This window comes from Phalaenopsis equestris, unplaced genomic scaffold, assembly GCF_001263595.1.
Source record: "Phalaenopsis equestris unplaced genomic scaffold, ASM126359v1 Scaffold232974, whole genome shotgun sequence".
NCBI classification, from domain to species: domain Eukaryota; kingdom Viridiplantae; phylum Streptophyta; class Magnoliopsida; order Asparagales; family Orchidaceae; genus Phalaenopsis; species Phalaenopsis equestris.
Window position 1 is genome coordinate 265,100 of NW_018250931.1, and position 22,262 is coordinate 287,361.

The following is a 22,262-nucleotide window of genomic DNA, read 5'->3' on the forward strand; positions in this document are numbered from 1 at the left end:
TATATATACGTAAATTAAAACGTCCTTCCGAAGCAGACGATGGGATTTCAATTCCGGCTGCATACAGCTTCTTACGGGCGACCCCCCAAACAACCTTTCTCTTCTTTTTTTGTGCCGACAATTCTCAAAATACCAAAATTATAAACTAGACACGTAAATTCTATGCCAAAAGTCTCCAAACACTTGATAATTGGAGCTTGATTACGACCCAATTTATCCTTACCTCTTATCTCTGGTTCTAGTTAAGAAGCCTGCTAACAAATGGTGAAGTCTGCTGCCTTTACTTGAAATAACTGACGTATCATCCATTGAGTTCTTGAGTTCTAGTAGCCTTTATTCTTCTTCTTCCTGGATGTGTAAACTCGTCAATCCTCATTCGAAGACTGACTCTTCTGATCAGTGTATTGGTCCAAGATTGTCGAACATGTGTATGTTGTTGCACAACATGATCCCCTTGTGCCTGTCTGACAGTAACTACTTGTTCGATCTGATGAAGTGGTAGGACTGCAGTAGAAAACTCATTTAGGGCAGAATGTTGAATTTGAGGCTTGGGCACACCTATGGCTCGACACCCCACCACGAGATTGCCTACCGTCTTATCAATGATAGGTTCTAGAGTAGGTGAAGTATCAAATGTCTCCTCTGCCACCACCAACCGAGGTTCCACAGGAGGAATCAGAGGACCTTCATCTTGAGCATTATGTGGAGACTGAATTGTTGAAAGATTTCCTGGGAGGAAATTGAACCGACAACCACGTTGGCCAGTGGACTAGATGGTATGGTTACCACAGTGTTATTGGGGTTAGAGATATCCTTATGATGATCAAGAGTCTCACTGACTTGGAGAAGAGTCGGAGGGGGGATTTCTAAATCTGGTTGGCACTTCGCTTTTTTGGTTTTAGATAGGGGTGTAAGTGGTAACTTTGAGAATTGGAGTGGTCGAACATACGACAGTTAGAGAAATACACAGGGAAAGACTCAATAACTACCATTTGCCAATATCCTTAGTGTTGTGAGCCTAACCAAATTTTCTTAGGAGCGGTTAAAGTGATGTTCCTTTCAACAAGCACTTTGGCTTCTAAAGGATGTGAAAGATTAAAAGTGGGAACGCCCGTTTTGAGTTGCTTACCATAGACTGTAGCAATAGAGTACTACACTTATTGATTAAAATAATGAAATTTCAGGTCAGAAAGGCGAATCTAGACCGGTATGATTGGTGGTTCCATGTGTGAGTCAAAATCCACAGTCCATTTCAAGATTTTCATTACTTTGTTATCAATACAAACCAGTCTTCTAACAAATAAACGTGTGTAATCATTTTCATTGTTCAGTTGAATAAGGATGTGCCGCCTATCTAAAAGTCCTAATTTACACTCTCCAACAAGGTGCATAAGCTCAAATTCCTCACGTATAAACTCCAATTTAGGATGGCCATAAATGAATTTCCTGACCAAATTCAAACGACAAGAGGAAGCAAACAGATTACATTCGGTTTCAGTATAAAAGATTGTTGACTTCCCATTCTTCATACCAGTTTTTTTGATGCAATAGAACTTGACACCTTCCGATAACTCAAAAGAAGGCGGAAGCAAACACGATTTAGGAATACCTGAGACATGAATACCCGCAAGGGAAACAACATAAGTTTTGGTTGAAGCCATTGCCGGTTGAAGGAGGCCCCTCACCACAAAAAAGACCCCGACAACCCAGGGGGTCAAAACAAGTTGAACGACAATTAGGGCAACTGCAGCAGGTAGAGGGAGGAAGCGAAATTTAACTGAAGGATGCAGCGACGTTGTGCTCGCGTGTAGAGGGAGGAAGCGATCGAAGGCAGAGGAGGAAGGTCTGTGTCTTTTTCGAAAGGAGAAGGGGAATCATTGCCATGAGTTCAGCGTGCACCGAAGTGGCCGTCGTTGAAACTCCGAATCGGTCGTCGCTTGGCCGTCACTGAAAACCTAAATTGAAAGAACTTCATTTTTCTTCAGAGGCGGTATCCGCCTCTGCCTCCATCAATATATATAATTCCAGGAGGAAGAAGAAGAATGATCTACTTAAGCTAAGGAATCTAATGGATGATACTCACAACTCACCAATCTGTTAGCTGGTTTCTTTTCGAGAACTAGAGGCAATAGCAAAACTAAAGTGAGTCGACCTGGTTGATCTTATATGTACCATCTACTTTTGGGTTTTTAATTTTCTTCTTTTTCTTTTTGTGTGTGTTGTACCGTATGGGTTGGGTGCCTATTTCCTATTTGATTTGGGTGTACTCATACAATCTATCTGTACCCCTTTCTCCTTAATATAATTGCCCTTGACTTTTTAATATATATATATATATATATATATAAATGCGCAATCAGGTGGTCTGTTGAATGACAGTTTCGGCATAAGTTCTCTCTGTCCCTGGTTCGAATCCATCTGGTTCAAATTAGCACATATGGGGTGGACAGACAAGTTTTTTTTTGAAGTGTTAATAGTAAGTGTATTTGAAATCAGAAAATACTTGAAGAGATAGTTTTGAGATCAATAAATGGTTCACCTTGAAGGATAAGGTATATGATAATTAAAATTTAAGTTTGATTTATTTAATATAAGTTTTATGTTATATTAAATTATAATAGTTATTAAGACCAAAGACATTGATCCTAAAAGATTTGATCATAAGGAGTGAGTTGGATAAACAAGCAAGATTCAAGATGAATAATTATATTTTTAAATTTCAGTAATTTTTCATTATTTTTAAATGAATATTTGATTTCATTTATGCTCTCTTGTAGTGAGATTTTGATTGTAATAATTTTTTCATATTGTTAGATATGAAAATTATTTATGTTAAACAATTGCATTATAGTTTTCATAAACAGTTTTATGACGACATGATATATAAATTCCAGTATAGATGCATATATTAGCTTATTGCATGAGTTATAAATTTAGTATGCATTCATGTTTTTGGTAGATAAATAGAAATTTTCTCATAAGATGTCTCATAAAAATGTTTATTATGAACAATGAAGTATTGTATTTATGAATGTTTGTATGTGCATGTTAAGAGGACGAGTTATTAAATAGGAAGTGGGCACTGGTGTACCCACACATGTAGATGTTATCCCATCACCCTAGACAATTGTGATGTTTAGATGCTAATTATTGTGCTGACAGAAAAATATTGGCCTGGGCGAGTAAACATCTTTCCACCTTAGACAGTCGTATAAATCAATTTACCAACTGCTATGCTTACAAAATTATATTGGTCAGGGGTGTGTTAGGTTTTCTTTTAACGGTGCTCCTAAGACAATGTGAATGTTAATATCATGAAGTAAAATTAAAGTTGAAGATTAAATCTTGAAGTGTATAATTAAGGTCAATGCATATGAACTTTATGTTCTTTTTATTATATAAATGTCATGGACATATACATTAGATTATTATTAAATTTTCTATAATGAAATATGAAAGACCAACATGTATAATTGTTTTTTTTTCCTTGGGTTACTCTAGTTTAAAAGTGTCATTGCTCCTAAGTTATTTTATATGTCATTATGTTGTTTAAATACTTTAGGTTTAAGCTTTCGTTTAAGATGAACACTAAATGAGATAATGTTCACATAAAACGAGTTTAACAACCAGAATGGTAACTTTTTATTTTGTCAATTTAATTGCCCATTTCAGTGGTCTTTCCAATTCATATGTGGCTATTAAATTGTTAGTGATAAAAATTGAATAATAGAAAATTTTAATTTCACCGTCGATTGTCTCCTCTCACCTTGGTTAATTCCAAGTCCTGAACCAGATCATTATAAGAAACTTTATAATAAATCCACAATTTGGAGATTAAAATCTAAACGTGAAGTTCATGCCTATCATGCCACTGTTGTTGATGCTTAAGAACCTTCTGCCAATTTTGATGTAATACTTTTCACAAAAGAGTAATTAGAGCACTTGCACAAGTTATTTTAATCTCCAAAATTATTAGTAACGCTGTCTTGCTTTCTCGACATAAGGGTAACTCTCTAGTAACACTTATTTTATTTATTCTTGAATAATTGATTATGACACAACTGATCATATGACTGGTTCTAAATTATTTTTATCTTATAGATGTGTACAGACAATAAAAGAGTCGAAATTATCAATGATTCCCTCTTGGTAAATGTTGGGATAGGAACTATCAAACTCATATCATTGTTAACCTTTCGTAATGTGCTCCATGTTATCAATTTGTCTTGTGATATATTGTTCATTAACAAAATTACTTATGTTTATCAGTGTCAAGTTAATTTCTACTTATTTTGTTATGAGTTTTAAAAATTAATCACTGGTAGGATTATTGACAGTGCTAAGAAATATAATGAAATTTATTATTTTGACAATGAACTTGATATGAATAGACAATGTCAAAATCCTTGTTCAAATTTTGGTTTTGTTTCTAAAGACAATGATATTATGCCATAATAGATTAGGTCATCGTAATTTTCAATATTTAAAATTCTTTTTTCTTAGTTTATTTCAAAATAAAAATTTATCTTTTCAATGTAAAGTTTCTCAGTTTGTCAAACATCATTGTGCGTCTTTTCCTCCCTAAGTTTACAAATCAATTACATATTTTACTCTGATTCATAGTGATATATGAGGTCTTTGTAAACATTTTATGCACTCTGAAAAAAATAGTTTGTTACCTTCACTAAAGATCACACTAGGTTAAATTAAGTGTATTTAATGAAAGAAAAATTTGAAGTGAAAATCTTTTTTAAAAAAATTTACACCATGATACAAAAGTAGAGGTCCGTCGTCGTCTACTAGTGCGAAATCAACGTCGTCGAACCTCGCGAATCGGGGCCGCGAGCAGCTCGACGAAGCTTTTCAAAAACAGAGGAGCGAAAAAAATGTCGTAGCAGAGGCTAGGGTTCGCCGTGAGGTGAATATATATATATATATATATATATATAGGGTTCGCCGTGAGGTGAATATATATATATATATGTGTGTGTGTGTGTGTGTGTGTGTGTGTGTATTTATAATTAAGTTTAAATTATAACAGCTCGTATGGTTATGTTTTTTGCTCCTATTGCATAGAATTGGTGCAGGTCGAATCCTACACCCTACATCTATTTTTTTAATTAATTTATACTTGCCAATTTGAGCTGAACACGAACTTAACATGAACAAGAAAATGTAATTTGAGGTAAACACTAATTTATTGTTCATGAGCAATTTCAAACACAAGCTAATTTCAAACGAGCTGAATAGGAGCCGAGCCTACGCTCGCTCAAGCTCTACTTGTTAATAGCCTTAGTCCTCATTGAGCCTTTATCCCATGATCAGTCCCCTTCATCTTCGAGTTTTAAGTCTTCTAGTCCTAACTTAGGTTTAGCCTTAATCCTAAACTTAATGATTCTGGTCATCCCATTGCTACTTGTAAGGGGGTGTGGTCTTGCACCCAACATCCAGTGTCTCATTATATGTCAGGAAAATATTGCACTTATTTTTCGTGTTTTTATCACACATTTGTCTTGTATGAAGATTCATAATATTATATATGATGCTCTGAAAGTTTTTAAGCTGAAAGAGGTTGTCTTCAAAGAGTTGAAAGCTCTGAAAAAGATGACATGTGAGAATTGGTTGATCTATTTAGTGAGAAGAAAACTATCAAATTAAAATCGGTGTTTACAGACTGTTAGTGTTTACAGACTGTTATGATTTTGATGAATCTTTAGAATGGTACAAGACTCGTCTTGTTACTAAGAGATTCAAACAGTTCTAGGACATCGATTAGCTAGAGATTTTTGCCTCAGTTGCAAATTTAAACTCTATAAATTTCTTATTTCACTTGCAACTAAAATTGAATGGCCCCTACAATAGCCGAATATAAAAAATGCATATCTCAATTGGGGCTTTGAGGAGAAATTATATGTGGATGCTCCTTCAAGTTTTAGTGAGAAGTTCGACACTAGGTGTGTAACTGAAAAAGCCATTTTATGGGTTGAAATAGTTACCGAGAACACGGTTTGAGAAATTTAAAGTATTTGTTAATGGCCAGAAAGTACACTTACGGGCAATGAGATCATAAAATGTTTTTCAGAAATTCTGATTGTGCATGTGGATGATATATTTCTCACAACAGATGACGTATATGAAATGTACCAATTGTTGACTTCCCTCTCATTGGTTGTTGAGACCAATGATTTAGAATCTTTGAGGTATTTTCTTTACAAGGAAATCGCTAGATCGAAGAAAGCAATTGTTTTTTCCCAACGAAAGTATGTTTTGGATTTTCTAAAAGAAACTGAGACGAGTGGTTGTAGACCTATAGACACTTCAATTGATCCCAATCAAAAACTAGGAGATGAGAAGGAAGGTAACCCAATAATACAACTAGATATAAAAAATTGGTGGGAAATTTGGTATATTTATCACATACACGGCCAAATATCACATTTTTTGTAAGTTTGGTAAGTCAATTTATGCATTCTCCCTGAGAAACACCTTAAAGCAATTAACATAATCCTTAGACATCTACAAAATACTTTACTCTTTCAGAAAACCACCCAATAAAATACTTCTTCTGTTTTTTTTCTTGTAACCGAGTCCTTGGAAATTGAAGTAGAATAATTATTTTTCCCTCCGAAAATCTACACAAATCAATGTAACCTGTCAAAGAAATTTGTATCAATACATCAAAATTAAACTATTAAAATTTTTTTTTATTGAGGTCAATTTTTGAGAATAAAATGTTAATTTTTGCGCAATTTTTGAGAAAAAAATTTTAATTTCTTGAGATGAAGTGCCCTTGCATTCCTGGTTTGATAAATCTTACTACATTTTTAAATAGGTAAAAAAATATTTGAAAAATAGGCACAATTAAACTACTTGTGTTTGTTGGTTTTAATAATGATATCAAAGTTAACCCAAACGATGATTACAACAACAACAACAAAGCCTTAATCCCACTACGTGGGGTCGGCTACATGAATCCTTTTTCTCCATTGCATCCTATTTAGTATCATATTTTCATTTAGTTCTAGTAAATTAAGATCATTTTTAATACAATAAGCTTAAGTCTTCCAAGGTCTACCTCTGCCTTTCTTAACCCAAACGATGATGGAGTGAAAATATTTATTGTTGAATTCAAAAGTTACAACGAAAACTTCTCAACTTAAAATAACACAAACTTGCAAACTGTCAAAATAAGAATAAAAATAGCACAAAATACAAACGACTACAAAACACAAATGACTCTCTAGGGGAGAGCGACAAGTCTAGAAGGAAGGGAGGAAGGTGTGTTAGTGCTAGAGGAATCAACAGGGATTGATGACGTATTGGAAGGGGGGTTGGAAGCAGGTGCAACAGAGTTGGAAGGAGTAGGGTGGGGTGTTGGCCTTTTGGAAAGGATTTGACAGCAGGTGGCAGTGGTGCTGGAGAGGGTAGGAGTGGCGACGGTCTGCTGGGAGGGGGTTGACGGCAGGTGGTTGTGGTGCTGTAGGGAGCAGGAGTGGTGGTAGCCTGGTGGAAAGGGACTGGCAGCAGGTGCTGCGATGCTGAAAGTAGCAGCAGGTGCTGGCAGTTTGCTTGACAGGTGCAGGAGGGATACAACATGCTGTAAGGGAGCGGGAGGAGGGGTAGCCTATTAGAAGGTGCTGGAGGAGATCAATGATTTCTAGCGGCTGCAGGAAGGTGGAGGAACAATGGGGATAGTCATCATATCGAATGAGTTATTTAACTGGAGTAACTTCTCGTCGTCGATACAACCCTCAGAAGGCAGAAACTCCGGAGGCAGAATTTTGAAATAAAAAAACAAGTCAACTGTTCCTCTAAGCTAGGAAAGTGGCCTCTTAATAATAGGTGAGAGTAGATAAAAACAAAAAGTAATGGAAAAGGAAAGGGACGGAAAAGGAAGGGACTAGAAAAGTCATGGAGTATTTAGGAAGAGAATTGAATTTTAAATACTTGGTAGGAAGGTGGCGGTAACTCTTGTCTTATTAGAAGGTTGGCCGGTCCAACCTCCCTGCTAGACTGACACCTTCATGCTAGATTGACCAATCCAACCTAGCCCCGTGTCAAATAGCTTTTGGATAATCTAATTTTCAATACCATCTTTTTCAATGTCATGTCTTCCTCTATTTTCTTAGGCCCTTCATGTTCATTTCCATCATTACAATTTTTGCTCGCCATTGTTTTTCCTTATTTACTTAGATCCATCTTCTCTATCTTTAAGATTTATTGATCGAAAACTTAGACTCTTGTACTCTTATTTTCTTCTCCAAATTCTTATCATCTTTTCACTTTATTCATGCCAACTTATCATAATAAAATTGTAATTTATTAATGGCATTCAAGTATTTCCATCAATCACTATGGCTAATTTTCGTCTCTATTCCTAATCTTATTTTTAGAATAACGGGCATATATTGCAAGGCAAGGTGTTATTAAATGATTGCCTTAGTAATGATGAAGCTTGCCTGCAAGGTGGTGAAAGGCACTATGGGCTTAGCTGGCCCTGCTTTAGGCATGCTCACAACTCGTCTTTAACAGTGCTACCATTTCCTTCCCAATGGTCTCATAGTTTAATCCAAAAATTTTGACAATGAGCTTCTGCCCAATGATTAGTTGTTTTGGCGTTGAAAGATTTGTTTTTCTGCAGCAGGTTATTGGACTTTGATTTTATTGTGGTTACCTGTAATTGGCCCACATGTAGGCATTCTTGTCAACAGAGTGGCATAAATTATCAGTCATGAATGTGGTACATTTCGATCCTTAACATTAGAGCATTTCATATTATTTTCCCTTAATTTATTATTTCCGGCCATAGACTGATTGAAGAATTGGTTGAGAGAGAGAAGAACTTGGTTCAACAACAAAGACAACAACATCGAGCCTTTGTTTCACTAAGTGGGGTCAACTAAATGAATCTTTTTTTTCCATTGTGTCTTACTGAATGTCGTATTTTCATTTAATTCAAATAAATTAAAATCATTTTTCTATTACATGCCCAAGTCTTTTTAGATCTACCTCTACCTTTCTTCACAGAAGTCAAATTTAAAGGATTTACTCGTAACCAAACCATTTATGGTGAACCTCTCTGATCTTGTCTGTCGCTGGAGCTAGTCCAAACTTTTCACAAATATATTTGTTTCGCATTTTTTCTCTAAGTGTAAAGCCATTCATGCACAAGAGCATTCTCATCTCAACAACAATTAACTTAATCATATGTTTCTCTTTTACCGGCCAACATTCTGCACCATAAAGCATTGCAGGTCTCACCACCATCTTATAAAATTTTCCTTCAAGTTTAAGCGGTACTTTGCTATCACACAATAGGCTCTATTCATTCCTCCACTTCAACCATCTGATTTGAATTTTACTAATAACATCCCCATCTATATCACCATCAATTTGAACAATATACCTGAGATGTCTAAAATGTTCACTCTTTTTAATGATTTAATCGCCAATTGTTATAATCTCGCCACTAGATCTACTACTACTAAAATTACATTTCATGTATTCAATTTTAGATCTACTCAAACGAAAGCCTTTAGGTTTTAATGTTAACCTCCATAGATAAAGTTTTTCTTGAATTTTCTCTCGTTTTATCCACAAGAAGGATATCATTAGCGAAAAGCATGCACCAAGTTACATCCTTCAATAAATGTCCACTAAGAACTTATTAACTAAAGAAAAAAATATATGTGCTTAAAGCTGATTCCCCTTGTAATCCAACTGAATTTGGAAAATATTCGGTCAATACTCCTTTTATTTGAACACACCAACGCTAATATATATATAAAATATAAGTAACATCAATACATCAACACATTTCTTTTCTAAAACTCTCTAAAGTATTTCTTTTGGAACATTATCTTAAGTTTTTTTTTCTATATAAGCAAAAATAATATGTAGATCTACTTGCTCACTCTAGTTCTCCATCAAACTTTTCAATAAATGTATAGCTTCCATGGTAGACTTGCCCGGGATGAATTTAAACTAAATTTGAGAAATGTTTCTATTATGTTGTAACCTATGTTCAATTATTCTTTCCCATAACTTTAATGTAATGAAACATTAACTTAATTCCTCTATAATTTGCACTCTTTTATGCATCCCCTTTAAGTTTTTCATTTTGATTCCCCAATCACATCTTTTGCAACTTGTTTATTAGTACTCGGTACTTTATCCCACACAATATTACAACTTCTTCATGAATATCTTAAATTTTAACTTGCTGAAGTTTACCCATAAAAATAATTTAATTTGTCTTTTAAGTGCCCTCATCTAATTATATCATAATATTTCATTGTATTATCTATCTTTCAACCCTTCTTCAAAATCCCAGCAAGAGTAGTGTTGGTGGTTGGAGCTGAGCTGGATGGTTAAATTTTAGTGAGTATAATTCTATCACAATATGTGGTAGAATTATATTTGTTTTATATAATTTTTCCATCACATTCTTAGTCTGTTCACTTAAAAACAAATGTAGTTCTTTGAAGTGTCTTTTAGGGCATGTTTGATTGGAAGTTCGGTTAAGCTAAGTCAAGAATTGAAAGGCGTAAGCATTAGCGGTGTTTAGTTATTTTTATTTTAGGAAGCTACTTCACTTCAAAAGCCTACAAACCGTAATTTGGGCATTGATTTTGTCAACTTAAATTAAAGATGATTTGCATTACAATGAAGATACTTCTTAAAATTGTCTAATAAGATGAAGGAAGCCGCTCAGTTTTTGGCCCTAAGAAGGTATATGATATAGTTCTTAGACACGCTTCTAACTTTTTTGTTGTTTCAGATTGCTCGAGAGTTGCGGCTAAGGGATATTGGTGGCATCATTGTCGTGGATTTTATTGATATGGCTAATGAATGTAAGTATATGCTATGCAAGCAGATTCTTTGTTATTAATATTGGATGCAATGAATTTAAATTCTTCTAAGAAACCAAGCATGAATTGGTCTTGCTTGATGATATTGGTGAAGCGCAATTTAATTCTTAATTAAGAGCTCCTTGGATCTTTTTTCAACCATGCAAATAATTTAATCATCCCGAAAAAGGGTATAAAAGGACACTGTACGTAAACATGTAGCAATATTAATTTAATTAAAAGTTCCTGCATTTGTTTCCAATTTTCATTGGTGTGTCCCTTTGTAAGCTGTGTATGTTTATGAATTGTGCTACAGAAGTATCTTTTGGCATCTCAAATATGTTTAATTGAACTTTTTCGTTTTTGTATCCACACTGCAAAGGAAGCGATATCAAAATCATAGCTTCTTTCTATGGTTCCGTTTTTTTCCTCTTGCAAATTTTACTCGCCGGCAAGAATTTAACTGATATCTCTTAACTCATACTCCTGTCATCTTCGGCATATCTTACCTTGTCGGAGTAACAATGGAGATGAAAAGAGTTTGTAAAAACTTTTTGAATAAGTTATACACATATGCTAGTTAATCCTACAATTTTCATACCTAGCTTTTTTTAATCTACTATTTATCCAAAAGACTTACTAGTAGTTTTACTCCCAATTATTTGTGTAAATTATTTTCATCAAGGATTTGTCATTAGTTTTTCCTCGGTAATTTTTCTCACTCAGTAAATTTTCTCACTTAGTTCTGTATTTACTCCTTTCGCACATCTTTTTTATTCTTTTACCAGATAATATTTTCATTTATTGCGTTTCTTACATTTTTTTATCCTTTTTGTATCTCAACCCCCAATCTCGTACAGCTTTAGTTTGCCTAATCATATAATCTTATAGTTTTAAGATTTAATAGCTTATAATCCCAATATTTCTTTCTATTTTAATCACTAAGTTTTCATTCTACAAGTTATATATTCTCTTCATGACCTCAATTGCTTTAACTTGTTGAAGTGCTTTTTTTATTTTATAGTTATCTTTTCATTTCTGATTCAGAGACAGATATGACTTCCTGAAAGTTTATTTTCTTTTCCTTTTTTGGATGTTTTGGCATAATCATAAAATTTTGCAGTCGATAACTTTCCATAACCCCTTTATGTTACAGGCGCGTTTTCAGCATAGTTAATGAACTATTAATAATATTCTTTTCCTAGAGAATTTTTTTTTGAATGGTTAATGCCAAGAATTGGAGAGAATAGATTGATTCTTTCATTCCAATATTAATGTACCATTCCTAGGAGAGTTTTTTATAGGAAACATATAAAATTAGGGAATAATAAGTGTAAAGTAATTGCAAAAGTTTATGAATTGTTGAGGTGACTGAATAATAATTGTAGATTACTTAGAATCGTCTATGGATTGATGAGATTGCACAAATAATCTCGGATCAGTGCAGTTGGATGAAGTAAAAACGGAGGGTGAAGGATTACTGAGTTTGGTCGAGTATTGATAGAGGCAGAATTGATTGTAGTGGAATTATGGAGATGGATTGTATGCATGCATGCCAGGCTTGCATGCCAATTTTCGAAAATTTATTCCTGTTGATCCATCTGTGGCTGTAAATGCAGTACATACTGACTACTGTCTAGACTTTTTTTTATTTTTTATAAAATGCTTCTATTTCAATATGTTTTAGATGGTCATATTGCATAAGATTTTGTAATATTGATGACTGATTTATTATCATAGCACAATTTCATAGGACATCTTCATTCAACTTTTAAAATTTTCAGGATAATTTTTAGCCATAATGGTTTATAAATTTATAGTATCATAAATCTAAATTTAGCTTCTTTAGTAGAGCTTGCCATCACATTTTTTTTTTACTTCTCCAATTTATGAAATTGTCTCCTAAGAATGTGCAATACCTTGAAGTTGATCTCTTATTAACCATAAATCTTGCATTATCGGAATTTTTATAGGCTCCAAGTTCTATATTCTCCCCCTCTTTGAAGAAAATATTTTACTTACAGCTCTTTTCATATATTATAAAATTTGATATATAATCCGAATGTTTGATTCTTTAATATTGTATATGAATTGACTCATAAAACCAATAGCATGGTCAATATATGGTCTAGTATGAGAGCAGTAGGTCTCTGAGAAAATGTTATATTTATGGCCGTCTTCTGGAGCATCTTCAGTTTATGATTATATTTCATTGAGCTTTTGATCCAATTATATATTTTTCAAAAGGTATGTTATGCATTTTTGTTATGATATAAAAATCCCATGTCTAGAGTGTTCAACCTTAATGCCAAGCAAGTACTTTAGTTTATCTAATTCTTTGTCTTTATATTCTTATACTAGCCTATTTTTAAAATTTTCTATACGTTTTAATTCACTATCTGTTATGATGATATCATTGACATAAAATAGCAACATCAGAGTTTAACCCAAACCACAACGCACCATTTTACTAATGAGTTAAACACGGTTACAACAATGACTCAAAAGAAAGAAAGACAATGCGTAAGTCAATGCATAAAACAAAACATCATAGATAAAGACTCAACAAACGAAAGCACAACAAGCTCGACGAAGAGGGAGTCTGGAGTGGTGGTAGGAGCTGGGAAATGCCTAGGGGAGGTCTGCGGCCTGCTGGGAGGGAGGCGGCAGATGGCAGGATGGCTGGGAAGCTGCCGGTGGGGTGCTGAAAGGACAACAATGGCTCTGCGACCTGCAGGAAAGCGGTTTGGATGAGTAGCAGGGGCTGCGATAGTCCCCATGGAGGCTGCAGGAACGACTGGCGGCGGTATGGAAGAACAACAGGGGCTGCGGCCTGCAAGAAAGTGGGCTGGATGGGCATCTGAGGCTGCGACAACCTGCAGGGAGACTGTAGGAATGAACAGATGCTAATCTGGGAGGGCAGCAAAGCAGGTTGAGCTGCTGTTGGATGGCAGGGAGGTGGCTAGAGGTGCTGGAGGGTGGCTGGAATGTCGGCGGACTGCGGGACAACGAGCAATAACAAGAACAGTGAAAATAAACACCGCCTTGGACGGGGTTACAGCTGGAGCACATTCCTTGTCGTCGGATACAACTCTTATGAGGGAAAATTCTCAGATAAAATTGAAATTCGATTTCAAAATCAAGACCCTTACCTTAGACACAAGAACTCTTATTTATAAAATACTTTACTCAATTTTAGGAAAGATTAAAATAGGAAATGAATAATACCATATTTCAGAATTTAGGCGTAGGAAAGGAAGTAAAACCATATTTTAGATTTTAAAGCAAGGGTTTTAAAATTAGAAGAAGAATAAAATCAGATTTCATATTTTAGAGAAAAAACTTTTTAAAATAAGAAGAGAATAATATTGGATCTCATATTTTAGGAAAAGATTTAAATTTAGAAAGTGCTTAGGAAGAATAGGTGGGGAAGAGAAAAGAAAGGTGAGGAGAGGACAAAAAGGAAAGAGGGAAGAGGAAAATCCATGTGTCACTCTCATGGGGTTTTGGGCAGTTTCAACCTCATTCGTTGAAGTTTCTGGATTCTCATGGTACGACGATAAGTCCTCTTGCAGGTTGATCATGTCGGTGCAGTCATTCCAAAACGCATTCTGGTAGAGTATTTAGCCATCCTCTTTTGATACGTCTTGAATATGAGTTGCATATAGAGGGGGGTTCCTCATAATGCAACTCTCGAGTCCTTACATTTGAAATCTTCTCCTTCCACTTCTCGTGCCTAGCATGCGGTGGTTGAGAGACATGTGAGGAGAACTCAATTTTGTGATGAAATCTGTGATTGGCTGCGCCACTCTCACTAGCACCCCCTCAGGAGACACCTTCTCCCCACAGATAGGACCTGGATCCCAGTGCAGAATTTTCGTCCCCATCAAGCTCCTCGGGCCCATTACAAAGCTAGGGTTCATTTCTCATGTCTAGACATTTGATGAGGGGTACCATGTTGAACTGGAAATAGCCTCTGAGTAACTCCACGTGATGTTCCTGACATGACAAAATGACTCATCTTCGGACATGAAGATTTTAACATATTTCATTTATATGTCGAGCCTTCGCAAGAAATCTCTATTTATCATATTTATTGGGTGTAGTTGTTTGTGCTTCTCAAAAAAAAAGAAAAAAAAGAAATAATAATAATAATAATAATAATTTTGAGCCAGGGCGTTTGATGTTGAAGCCTTTGTTATTATGGTTGAACCTTTTTTGTGGTTATTGGTAATCATAACTCCCTTTCACTCTTTTTCCGTTCAAACAGTGGCAATGTCTTCATTCAGGGACTTTAAGTTCCCCATTCGGAGAATTTGTGCTCTTACAACATCAAATTAAATATTTTATCTAACAAAGAAATCATAAATTCCATTTTTTTTTAAAATATTCAAGGCGGTCTGCATCTTTGCTATAATTCATTTGTATGTACTTTGTGTTGATTGCAATCCATCATCTATCAAGGCTTTGTAATAGATTGGAGTATTCTGTGATAAATCATCCTCCTTGCTTTGTAGCCATGATCTTTATTTTGATCTCATTCATTTTTGGCCTTATCATGGACTCTAGAGTATATTTGATTTAGTGCATTCCAAATTTATTTTGTTGAATGAAGGGTTATGCATGTGTCGCTTTTTCTAAGAACCCATGGTGTTTGATAACTAGGAGATTACCTTTGAGTCTTGTTTATCTCAATTTTTTGAATATGGGATCACCTTGTTGAAATCTGGTGCCCAAATGAATGGTACAAATTTTCTCTTCCTTTCAAGAAGTTGCAAATCAATTGTGACCTTTTGAGGTTATCATTTTCATTTAACTAATATAATGATAGAATGTTTTGTTATTCTTCTGTTAGATTCGGGTTACTGGTCTAGATTCCAAATGAAGCTAAGGCTAAAGGAACGTGGCAATATTTGCGATCCATGGAAATAAAAAAATGTGGTAGTAATTGGTTTCAACGAGAAAGGAGGATATAGAAAAGGCTGACGCAATGAAGATTACAAATAAGATGATTAGGAGGAATGAAACGAGACGAGTAGTGATGAAGGCTTCCAAATTTTGGGCAATGCAGTGATGAAGGCTGCGGCATATAAAAATTCCAAGATAAAGAGCATAAGGCTTTGTTGCTATGACGAAACTTGGAGTGAATTAGTTAATTATTTCTTTTTAGTATTTGCTTGATATTTATATAATCCTAAAGAAGCTAAGAGGAAACATACAAGATCTGGAAATAATAATTTTAAACTAGTTATAATAGTCTATAAATTGATGAGGTGGCATGACGATAATTATAGAATAATTACAATCCTTTATGAATTGATGAGTTGACAATAATAATCCCATGGACTACTAAGATGCCATGAAATGATTGGGAAAGGTCGATGATTGTTGGGCCGTATGAAACATTGATCGAGGCGGAACTAAAAGGGGAAATTTTGATGGATATTTTTCATAGTTATGTTGGGTTTTGCAACTCAACAACTGACTCTAACCATTGTCTGTGAAATGATCTTTTTTTCCTTAAATTTGATTCTTGAAAACATTTGGAGGTTTGCTATGAAAATTAAGAGTGATGCTCTGTGATTCAAGAGACACTGCTTTTATTTGGAAGGATTTATTTGGGGCTTGATGTTGCTCTCCATTACATGGCCTTAGAAGTTTTCTTTCCTAAAATTTGAAACTCAATATTTTGGAAGCCTGTTAGGGATAATTGGAGTGATGTTCCTATGTGGAGGGAGTTGTTTTGCTGTTTATGTACAGTCTATGCCATATTACTTAATGAAATTGTTAATTTAAATGGTTAAACTGCCTAAATAGTTGGTCTATGATATATCGCCACAAGTAGGCTGCCATTGTTAGGTCTTTAAATTTCAAAATTTGACCCAACCCCTTATCCTGACATCTTGTTTCTTTTTTGAACAAGTTTGACTGTTCATGTGTTCTAATAAACGGTGTAGAACTTTCTCAACATATAAACAATGGCTGGTTTTTGGAAATTTTTGCCAGTTATCTGGTGTGATCAGTCTCATTTGAGCAAGAATTTAGCATCCTAGCCTTTATTTCTTGCTATAGAGGTTTGTTAGCCATCAGCTTGTTAAATGCTATGAATGATTTTTTAGTTCTTGTTATTTATTAAATGATTCTATGTAATTTTATTTTCAGCTCTCCTTTTCTTGGGTTATAACTATTTTTGACTTTTCAGCAAATAAGAGATTAGTTTATGAGGAGATGAAGAAGGCAGTTGAGAGAGACCATTCGATGGTCAAAGTGTCCGAGCTATCCAAGCATGGATTGATGGAAATAACTAGAAAGAGGGTAACTAATCTTCGGAGCATCAAACCGTTCTTTTGTTTTCAGTTTTGATCACGTTACTAGCTTCGTGATGCCCTAAAATTAAATAAGGGTAAAAATATACCAATCCTGTTTATCATTTAAAATAACAAAGACACATATAGTAACAGTTCTATAATGATATGCATCTATATACTTCTGTGTAGGTGTACGCATGAGGCTTTTTTATGTGGTCCCTAATTTTTAGAAGGGGCATTTACATATGTAGCACACAATTCTTATGTATTTCCTATCTCACACCTAAACTTTAATATATACACATAGTGAAGAAAGGTGGAGAAGCTATATTCTCTTATTCCCTCAAACCCAAGTTACAACCTTTTCCCTAATTATATGGGGGCCAGCTAGGTCAAACATAACAAAGACTATTTTAACTTACTAAATAAAAAAACAAGCAAAGAAGGAAAGACATACAACATTATAAGAGAAGAAAAAAAAAAAGCTCAAATAGGAAACTATCTCTAATAACATCCACAAATTGAACCTGTGGGTCCCATATGACCGGCAATTTGGGCCACCTAATAGGGATGAAGTTCCACATAGCACTCAGATCTTCAATATCACATAAAAAACAGCAGTATTATTGTTTTTTAAAAGTGAACTACACATATTATGTGTAGGTTTAAAGAGCTAAAGTGCTATGTACATATGAATGTTTAGGAGATATGTAAATACCTAAGAATTGTGTGCTACATATGTAAATTTTACTTTTTCAATATCATATGATGACAAGTGCCTATATGATGCAATGTTCAAATATCCATGCCTGTGAACAATATGTGACAAATAAAAACATATATCTTTCAAAGTTTGGGGCCACTTTATTTACTACTGGTCTAGCTTTTTGGTCATTAATATAGAAATACTAAGATAAGCCCTATACTTTATGTGAGGTATATCAGCTTTCAATCATGATTCAACTGTGGTGTTGCTGGTTTATTTTTTTATTATGTAACCATATTGGAGTCAAAAGTAATAAAAGTGAGAAAGTTTATATAGTTGATTTTATTTACAATTATCTGGCTGAAAAATTGGTGTTTTGGGTCATGTACATATTGGTGCATGCTAACATTCTTTAGCTGATAATTCTTTTTCCAGGTTCGTCCCAGTGTTACATTCATGATTAGTGAGCCATGCTCTTGTTGTCATGCAACGGGACGTGTGGAAGCCATAGAAACAACATTTTCAAAGATTGAACATGAAATATGCCGGTTAATTGTGAGTGAAGAACTTAAGCTGTTTTCTCTTGGATTTTTTTCTTTGCGTTGTTTATAACTATTTGCAAAATACATCTGATTAGGGGCCTCAGTCATTTTCATTTTAGGTATTTAAGCTTGGTTGACTTCTGTCTCATGTCGTTGAATTAGTTATATAGATGTATTTTTTGTAGAGCTTTATTCGGTCTTCAATTTTAATAGATTGAACTTTGTCTTTTTCATCAGCTTTTGCTTGCATTTGTTGTCTCATATAATATGTTCACACTTATAAAACACTTTTAGTCATAGGCTGCTGTCATTTCCCTCTTAGATCCCCTATGCTTTATATTTGTTTCATTCCCATTGTTATTGGTTTAATTTATTATTTTTTTTTGCCAGAGCTGCTAATAAATTAGGTGGATATGGCTGGGATTGTGAGGATTTGATTTCAATAACATTGATTCAAAGTAAAATCAGACTGGTTTGTACCTGGAGTTATATGAATCAAACCATAGTTGAATCTATTTTGCTTTCCATCTCACTTACCCAGGCTTTGACCAAGCAGTCATAGTGAATGGCGCGGTTGCTCTATGTGGGTCATGTGAGGGCAGTCACACCAACAATACTAAGGAGCCAAAAAACAAATAAAGAAGATGGGTGGCAACAAAATGAATTTTGTGATGGATGCTAATGTGAGGACATTAGAGATAGTAGAGAAGAGTGGCAGCTTTCGCAGGGAGAAGTTGCATAAATGGTGAGGAACATGGAGGATAGGATGCAGGTGCAGCTAGCACCTGAGGAGAAGGGTTTTCAAAATGGGAGGGAACTTTGAACATGGAAAAGAAAACCCACAAGGAAGGAGTAGAGAGAATCCAAGGTGGGCTAAGCATTGCAACTTGGTGGGATTGAACAAAGGATTGATAAATGCTGACAAGTTAGGGGAGGAGAGGTTTATATGAGTTAGGATTTGATTAGAGATGTGCTGGTAAACCTGAGCATTATTAGTATTGATTTATTTATTTATTTATTTTTTTGAACGAAGTCATTATTATTGATCTGTAGAAAGTTTATGTCAAACCACAATATCCTGTAAGAAAATCATTCTTTTGGTTTCAATTTACTTTATTTTGGCTTAGAGGATTTTTATCTATTTTTTGTCTTGAATCTCAAAATAAAAGAAATTATTATTTTTACTTTTAAGAAAAAGCATGGATACTATGAAGGCAATATGCATTTAGTCTATGCGCTATTCATAAACGTATATGTGAAAATAAACTCTTTTATAAGGACCATCTTGATAGCTCTGAGAGAAGAAAACAACAGGTGAGAGGTGTGTGGATGTATGAATTGGGATTTGAGAGTGAACATAATTAATGATTTAACGTGATGGATATTTTTTCCTTGGCGTTGGAGGGTACAAATAATTAAAGGGTAAGAAAAAATTGAGTTATAAAGCAACATACATATTCACATCTTTAAGAAAAATGATGATGAATTCTTTTTTTCTTTATTTTTTTATCAATATATTCAACCAAACTGGAACATTCAATTTGGTTCAAGCTTTTATAAAATCAATAATTATCTTTTCTTTATTAAACAAATTCCAATGGATTTGGGTCACTTAAGAACTTTTATTTTCAAGAACTCAGTAACCCTTGTATGAATGTTGTTTTGTTGTAGCATGTTCTTTAGGGTGCTACAATAAGCTGTGATATCGGATTTAACCCAAATCATGATCGAACAACAAATTTTATTGCTGAATTTATAATGTTACAACGACAAATCATGAACATAAAATAACACAAACATGCAAACCGTAAGTGATAACGACGACACTGCAAAGTGAGAGAAAATTACACAAAACACATAAACAACTCTCTAGAAGAGAGCAGCAGGCCCAAAAGGGTAGGAAGGAAGAGGCGACAATGCTAGAAGGTGGATGGTAGTTGGTGGCTGCGGCACTGGATGGCATAGGAGTGATGGCGGCCCACTGGGAGGAGGCTAGTAGCGATCTATGGCTGTTGACCTCGCTTTCGATCGAGGTGCAGTTTTCCCCTCCTTAGTAGTCTATGATCTAGCCGTAGGACCTTTCTGTCGACTACTCCTAGAAAACTAGTGAAGGAGCCCTCCCCGTTAGCAATTCTGAGCTTTTCTTCGCTCGACTTGACGTTCCATATAGTAGTTTTGACCGCTATTGCTTAGAAGGTAAGACTACTCTGAAGGAAATTAAGGAGTATTCCTATATGACTGCCGGCCTTAGGATTGACTGTACTCGTTGATTTGGCGCCGTCGCGCTCTTCGCCGTCCTATTTAATCGAATTCGAGCCGAGTTTTTGACGTGATTTGGGTCACGACGCGTTTTCGTCTCAATCGTCGACGAGGTCATCTAAACAACTCCGGATGACGCAACAGATTGCGTCGATGTGTTCGGAACATCGATTTTGCCTAGAGGGGACGTTCGTTTCATTGCGACGGCACGTCTTGGGGAAAAGACATATTTAAGTGTTAATTATAATAATAAATAATATATTATTATTATTTTTATTATAATTAATAACTTATGTTAAAAAAGTCCTTAACCTAGTTTATTTCCCCTCTCCCGTTTCTTCCTCTCGCGCTCATGGACCTCTGACCTAACTGCGGTTCGCTCCGTTTCACCTGACCCACTCCTTCGTGTCGTTGGCGTTTCGTCCCCGCGCTCGTTCCTTTCGCACGCAAGACAACCTCGCAGGCGACCCATCCTCTTATCATTGCTGAGGATCCTATCCTTTGTGAGGATCGTATCCTCTGCTCTCGACCCTCCGCAGAGCGTGGCCTCACACGAGGATCGTATCCTTTGCGCTCAATCCTTCTGCCATATCTTCTTAATCATTCTTCTCCTTCTCTGGTGTATATTAGAGCTTGGTTTTGTAGCCCTGGGGTTATGCTGAAAATCTCTAAGGGAGGAAACTCTGTCATTTTCTTTTCTTTTCTGTCATTTTCTTTTCTCACTTCTTTAATTTTCTGGTGCTTGAATTTGTTTCCTCTAGCTGTTGGAGGAGTTGAAGTTGGGGAGTGCCTTTAAAGTTCCTGTGTTACTTTCTTTTGCTTCAAGGAGGTTTCTTTTCCCCTTTTGTGCCTTGCCATTTTTTCGATTTTGCCCTGTCGAGCCCCTGTTAGCTCGGTGTGATGGGTGATACAGCATGCTGACTTAGTTGACACTTATATTTTTGAATACATGATACTCAAGCATTTAGGAATAGAAATGCAAGCATACTTTAAGGACTAGGTTTGATTACCTGTTTAGAAGGATAGAAGTATAGCATGTTATCGGCTTTTCTCTTTTCCCTCATTGCTTAAAATGGTAAAACTATGGCATATTTCTATTATTGTGAATAAGAAGGTTGAAATGTGGCTTTGAGACGATGCTAGCTCCTCTTTTCTCTTTTTGTTCAAAAGCAAGTTGGAATAATTGAAAATGTAGCTTTGAGCTGATGTTGGCTCCTCTTGCAAGCATGTTGGGATATGTATTATGAGGCTTTTCATCTATTCTTATTTAACATGAGATATTGGAGAGTTTGTTTGGTCTTTCATGCATGTTTGGGGGCTCGGCTTTGGTTTCTTATCCTCTTCCTTGCTTGAAATATATGTTATGGGAGGATTTATTTAATTCAAGAAGTCTTGTAATTTATTTTGGTGGTTGGGTTTAACACCTCGAGGCATCACTTTGTTTAAACTATTATTGGAAGTTGTTTCATGCTTGGAATATTTAAGTTGGGGGCCTAAATATACTCTCTATATTGTTGTCTATATTGTTGCCATATGTTAGCTCTATATTTTGATGTTTCAAAAGGCATGTGAACTACTCTTTGAAAGGCATGTGAAC

The 22,262-nt window shown here is 35.2% G+C and overlaps 1 protein-coding gene across 2 annotated transcripts in view; it reads left to right on the forward strand.

The window, feature by feature from the left end:
• LOC110038495 (ribonuclease E/G-like protein, chloroplastic) overlaps nucleotides 1-22,262 on the forward strand; it is a 112,152-nt gene that overhangs the window by 68,913 nt on the left and 20,977 nt on the right. For both annotated transcript variants that reach the window (XM_020743359.1, XM_020743360.1), the window contains 3 exons: nucleotides 10,781-10,853; nucleotides 17,053-17,165; nucleotides 18,300-18,419. In XM_020743359.1, the coding sequence (XP_020599018.1) occupies nucleotides 10,781-10,853; nucleotides 17,053-17,165; nucleotides 18,300-18,419 (306 nt within the window). The remainder of the gene's footprint in view (nucleotides 1-10,780; nucleotides 10,854-17,052; nucleotides 17,166-18,299; nucleotides 18,420-22,262) is intronic.